This window comes from Mchenga conophoros, linkage group LG3 (assembly GCF_057382185.1).
Source record: "Mchenga conophoros isolate Kocher_MC1m ecotype Shallow Benthic linkage group LG3, M_conophoros_male_GT1.1, whole genome shotgun sequence".
In the NCBI taxonomy this organism is placed as follows: domain Eukaryota; kingdom Metazoa; phylum Chordata; class Actinopteri; order Cichliformes; family Cichlidae; genus Mchenga; species Mchenga conophoros.
The window spans coordinates 10,699,917-10,706,112 of record NC_140528.1 but is presented as its reverse complement, the minus strand read 5'-3'; the positions used below and the strand labels follow the sequence as shown (position 1 = coordinate 10,706,112).

At 38.3% G+C, this 6,196-nt stretch overlaps 1 protein-coding gene across 2 annotated transcripts; it reads left to right on the top strand.

Moving 5' to 3' along the window:
- Positions 1-1,588: 1,588 nt before the first annotated feature.
- LOC146577242 (uncharacterized) lies at positions 1,589-5,970 on the top strand. 2 transcript variants are annotated; one of them, XM_085269408.1, is made up of 5 exons: positions 1,589-2,218; positions 2,670-2,835; positions 3,802-4,203; positions 4,340-4,407; positions 4,918-5,970. In XM_085269408.1, the coding sequence occupies exons 2-5, from the start codon at positions 2,799-2,801 to the stop codon at positions 5,008-5,010; spliced, it is 600 nt and encodes a 199-aa protein (XP_085125534.1). In that variant the 5' UTR covers positions 1,589-2,218; positions 2,670-2,798; the 3' UTR covers positions 5,011-5,970. The 2 variants fall into 2 exon arrangements, with proteins under 2 accessions (XP_085125534.1, XP_085125533.1); XM_085269407.1 differs by lacking the exon at positions 1,589-2,218 and having other exon boundaries at positions 2,498-2,835.
- Positions 5,971-6,196: the final 226 nt, after the last annotated feature.

The following is a 6,196-nucleotide window of genomic DNA, read 5'->3' as shown; positions in this document are numbered from 1 at the left end:
TGTTACACTTAACTTTTGCAAAACACAAATAAAACTAAATTGAAACTAAGGATTTTCAGAAAATAAAAACTAGACTAAACTAGCAAAGAATTGGTAAAAACTAATTACAACTGGCAAAAAATTGAAAATCTGGAGTCGAAACTAAATAAAAAATAAAACCTAATGAAAATGGCGAAACGTTTAAAACCCTGGTGCAGAGATTGGCAAATCTGACCAGGAAAAGTATGAGATGGATTGTCAGAACAGTCAGCGTTAAAGCCGCATTTGACAGTCCATACTAGGATGGCATTGGACATCTTGGGGGTGGAAAGGGGTTGGTGTGACCAAGGTGTAGTTTGGCTTGTTGTATGTATATTTGAGATCATATGGCTCTGGATGGACCGGTTACCAGGGCATGGAAGGAGGACAGACTCATTAAAGGAGGAGAAGGAACTTGCTGGGATTGGAGATCCTCTGGGTGAGTGGTTGATTAAAAGCATGCATAAAATAGAAGTTATCTGTTGTTATTGATTGGTAATTGATTGATAATTGGCCACATTTACAGCTGTATTGACTTGTTGTGGACGTAGTCGACTTCAGGTTTAAACACTCTAATTAACAGGTTGAAAATAGTGACATTAAAGGAAGAGTATGCAGCACCACCCTGTCCAACCCGTTCTCACTCCTGACGCGTAAAATAATGACGATTTGTCACGTCCCTTAACTTCTCATGCTGACGCCTAAGGTACCCTTCCACGTTTTTATGTGACGCTGTGGGTTGTCAATTCATTCCAATATGAACCCGCTCGCGGCGATCAGAGACGCTTCGAGCAGAGGCTCCAGCCATCCATTTACTCCAATAATAACCCCGTCACGGCGAAACATGACACCGTGAAGCACAATCTAACTGGAGAACCGGGGACCCTCTCCGCGAACGGGTTTTTCTCCCTAATTTAATGCTTTCTTTTAATGACATCGTTAACATTTCTCAACAAAAACACGAAAGTATCACTGATAATTCAACAATAAAATCGCTTCATGTTGTGGCCATCACACAGTGTTTTCCAAACTGATTCACGATCTGAAAGTGCGCAGATTTAACGTACATAATCCTTTGTTAGGTTTATTATTTTCATTTCACACGTAAAACACATTTATAGATTCATTCACCACTCCTGCTAGTTTTGGATGCGCTCGGCTCCAACCAATCAGACCAATTTACGCAGACGCACTAATCCCGTAACTGCACACTACCCATAATCCTCAACCGCCGTCGCTATGGAAATGAAGATAACAACAGCTTGGTGCTACCCGTTATTCCTTTATTTACTCTAAAATAATAACCAGCGATAATACGAAATTAAACTGGCCCAGTGCTTAATTATGTAATTAAAAAATGCAAATTGTATTATTTTATTTTTTACAAATTGCAATATTTATCTACAGCGCGCCTTTAGCGACACGTCAACAGATCTTAAGCAAGGCGATTGGATGGTTTTTACTGCAATGCATCTTGGGAGTCGTAGTAAATGTATCTTTCAACTCACGGTCCTGCAGCTAAGTTTTCGACTGGACACGAGGCAGATCCTAGCTAAGTAAGTTGTGATAAACTGTGGGTAATTTGCATGTTCACTGAAATATTAATTTCAGTGATATTAAACTGATATTAAACTTGAAATGTTTTCACAGAGCAGTCTGTGTACCAAGAGAACTACTTCTGCAAAAGTTTATTTAAATTTTTTTGTGATGTATTCTCATGTGTAAGACACTTGCTTGGCCACCCAGCTAATGTTAGTACTGCTCTATTTTAGCAATGTATCTTTTCTGTAATCAATTCAGGGTTTTTTTTAACCCTATTCACGTAATTAACTCAATATTAATGACTTTAATCTCGTAATTGATTTTTTTCTTCTAAATATGGTGTAATACTGCCTCGTAATATAAGTTATTTCTTTGGTCATAAATTATTTTTGTAATCGTTTCACCAAAACAGACCTGAAATAATCCCTACATGTTCCATTTTCATTTGCAGAAATGACAAAGCCAAAAACCAAACCATGCCCTTCCTGTCAGGCCCCAAACACCTGCAACAGGAAGACATGCAGTGGATGCCTGGGCAGCCTGAACCTAAAGGAGGGATTGAAAAAAAAACAAGAACAGTTTAAAAACAGTAACTGGGCTGCCTCTGTTAAAAAAAAACAGAAATGCGAGCAGGGTGGTTAATTCAGCCCAGTTGTCAGTAAGTTTAAAAGTTCTGATCTAATAAGTGGTTGGTCTGGTAGACAATTCTTTATTAATCACAGTTGTCAATGTTTTCTTGTATATCATGAAGTAAGAAACTAACAAGACATGTATATACACATAAAATATTAATTTATAAAAGAGCATAAATAAAAAAGTTATTCACATCAGAATAACATCATCACACTAAAGACATCAAACTAGAAAAAACTTGTTAAAAACTATTTTTTATTCAAGCTACTTCTGATTTTTAATTTAATCGGCTATTAACTGAGAGACAAAACATTTCAAGATGGATTTTATCATACATTTACAGGTTTGGTCACCATAAATACTTTTTAACTATCGACAACAATAAAACAACAAAGATGTGAAACTTAAAGGTTTGTTATACATCAATTTGCTTACATGAAAGACTGGCTGCATGTTTTTCTTTGTTGTTCTTGCAGGTTTCAAAGCTACATGCCCTGGGCTACCAACCAATTCTGTTTCTTGGACAGTTTGACCGTAAGGGCCGTATAGTAGGGGATGTGATCACTCAGATCGAACCAGCGGAAGGTGCTGCACGTGACATCCTCATGAAGATGAGGAAGCTTTATGAACACCTTCTGAGAAGTAAGATATGCTTTGTCCATTATCTGTAACCAGGTGTCCTTATCAGGTAGCCTATCCTAGCTGTCTTTGGGTGATACTCATGGTACACCCTAGATAAGAAGGCAGATCATCACGGGGTACATAGAGACAAACAAGATGGTGAGGATGAGGATAGTTAACAGTCACCAGCTATTCTGTTCTACTCTACTCTATTCTGTTCTATTCTATTATTCAGCCAAGGTTCAGACCAGTAACCTTCTTGCTGTGAGGTGACAGCTGCCCTACGTGTCCTGTTGCTAACATGAAAATAGTGTTATATCTGCCTTATTACCTCCCCATGTGTCGGTCACATCACCAAAGCTAGCCATACTGAACCTCTGGTGTTACCCACCTGAACAATTTTGTATGTGTGTGTGTATAGTATGGTCTTTCACACTCATGTATATACAAATGTAATTTTAAAAATCTTCACGAAAACCAGACCTGATAATTCTCTTCGAGACTTTCTAGTATAACAAATGTTATATAATGTTACCAATATGAACACCAAGATTCTTAAATAACTTATATACTTCTTAAGAGGTTACCTGATTACCTCCCTGAGGTAGTTAGCATCACCATTGTACAAAACTCCTAAGTCACAGTACTAGCTTGAAGTGTCAAATGTTATTCACTACAAAGTCAGGAAAGTAGTGTCATCAGAGGAAAAAGTCATTATCTATCTGGATTTATAGTCACACTCATTAATTTATTAATGTATAATGTAGAAAAGCACTACAGATGTCACACTACCCTAGAGGGCACTTGTACTGAATGATTTGGGTCAGTGAGTGTGCGAGATGACTTATTTGATGCCAATATTTACCAGTTGTATCTTTAGTAAAAACTTAACTGAAAACATGCAAATCACTACTTATTATGTGTTTATGTGTACTGTACATTTTTTCAACCCATTTTAATGAATGTTTAATATTTAAAATTTTTCAGAATTACAAGCTTCACCTCCTGCTAAAAGTTCTACACCAGCAGCTGGACCATCCTCTGCTGACAGTGTCGATGCTGGACCAGTCCCAGACCCAGAGGCTCTAAACGAGGAATTTATTCTTCATTTAGAGCCTGTACCAACATCTTCCCTCTGTCAGCCTCCTGCATCCTCCTCTCCATCTCTGCTTCCTCCTGCATCCTCCTCTCCATCTCTGCTTCCTCCTGCATCCTCCTCTCCATCTCTGCTTCCTCCTGCATCCTCCTCTCCATCTCTGCTTCCTCCTGCATCCTCCTCTTCATCTCTGCTTTCTCCTGCATCCTCCTCTCCATCTCCACATCCTGCATCTCCCTCAATTTCTACGGTGTACACCTCGGATGTCCCAAACAAAAAAAGGACAAGGAAAGGTTAGACGTTATGGTATTGTAAATGTACGAAACACATGACATGTTCGTTAAGTTTGTTAAGATTTCTTTTTCTTAATTTTTGCATTTTTTCCAGTTTTACAGAACTCATGTAAATATTTCATTTGTTATTTTTCAGAATGCCGAAAACACCGTACACAGAAGATTTTCAAATATGAAGAGATAGTAGACAGGAGATTTGTAAATGTAAGTAATTTAGCCCGCTGTTGTGCAGATTTGTTTGCGTCTTTGGACTTCCCGGATTTGAACTGTGCCTGACTGAATATCCATAAGCTTTTGTATTTGATGAATCTACACTAATTCAGCCACTGAGTCAGGATTTCACTCCAAATAGGACATTAAATAATAACAGACCACCTGATACGACCTGGTCATGCTGCCTTCCTGATGTTTACGTTCTTTAAAGTCCTCCTGACATCATGCTCAGAAGGAGTGATTGATGTGGAGGTGCTCCTTCCCATTCAGTAACATCTGCTTCAGTTAGTTTTGCTTGTGAGCCACAATGTAAGCAGTGTTGCTTTGCTGACATGCACTCGATGCTGGCAGTACAAGCATTGTAGTGGTTCTTATGTTTTTGTAAACTAATTGTATAATATATTGAGCCATTCAATAGTACACAAATGTTTATAAGCTCCTTTTTGTATGCAACTTGCATGTCTTTCTTAATTAATTGTTTGTTTATATCATGTTTTTCAGGAAAAAGAAGAAGTTAAAGTCAAGTGGAAGCCTTGCTCAACATGGTATGTAGTAACAACTTTGTTGGACGGGAACAGACATTCATATTGTTGATAAATAGTTATCAACTCAATTTGAATTCATGTATTTGGACTAAAGTAAATTGGGAGCTTTTAGCTATCGAGCTCCTCTTCTGTGAGGAGCTTGATAGCTGTCCACCTCCAAAGTCCATTATGAGTTTTTGGAGGTGGACATGGTCAACACTTTTAAGAGTAGGCATAAGACTTTACTTCTTTATAGAGCTTATAGTTAGGGCTGGTTCAGCTCAGCCCTTAGTTATGCTGTAATAGGACCAGACTGCTGGGGGTTAGTGTCCCCCCCCCCTCTCTCTCTGTCTCTTTCAGGGTTATGCAGGCTCAGTATTGGTTGAAGATGCAGTCACGTCTCCTTTTACTGAAAACTCTCCCCCTCTCCCTCACCACCATCTGTAAACATACATGTCTCAGTAATGCAGTTCATGCATGTTACTAACTAAACTTCTTCCCTGGAGTTTCTGTGCTCTCTCATCCAGCAGGTTCCAATGGATCGTGGCTGCTGCTGTGCTATGAAGGTGTATAAAGCATGACATGAATATAGAAGATATTTCATCCTAAAAAATTGTCATGTGTCACAACCTAAATTGTCCTATTTTGTGTGTGGTTGTCGTTGTTGTTTGTTATGTTTTTCTCCTGACAGTGGCAAAGTGTGGGATGACACATGGGAACCTGCGCAGTTTTACACACAGTAAACCAGGCACCACAGGTCGCAGAGATCGCACAGTTCACAGCTTGTAGTTCAGCATAAAAGTTCAAAATAAAATATTTACTATACATTTCAACCAGTGTCAGTCTCTGTTTCACTCTCTAATTGTGGCTTAAGTACCTAACATATTCATGAATCTGATCGATCAATAATATCTTCCCTGCACTCGACATCTCATAGTTTTACATATCAGCCAACATTATTGTCTACATCCTCATAAATATAGAAGTGACTTGCTTATTATAACATATTACAAGGTAAAGTAATACTGCACTGCACGTATAGTGAGTAACACCTACTGTGTATGGGAGCCTAAAGCAAAGTTAACTGCACCAGTACCAGCTTCAGAACATATTGTATATTATATGTTTCTACCTTTTTGTAATGTGTCATGTTTAGATGCAGTGACAATTGCACATTTGGAGTTGTGGTCATATGTGGTCTTTATATACAGGGTATTAAAAAAAATTGACATTTTTTGCTATTTTTCTTGTTTGTT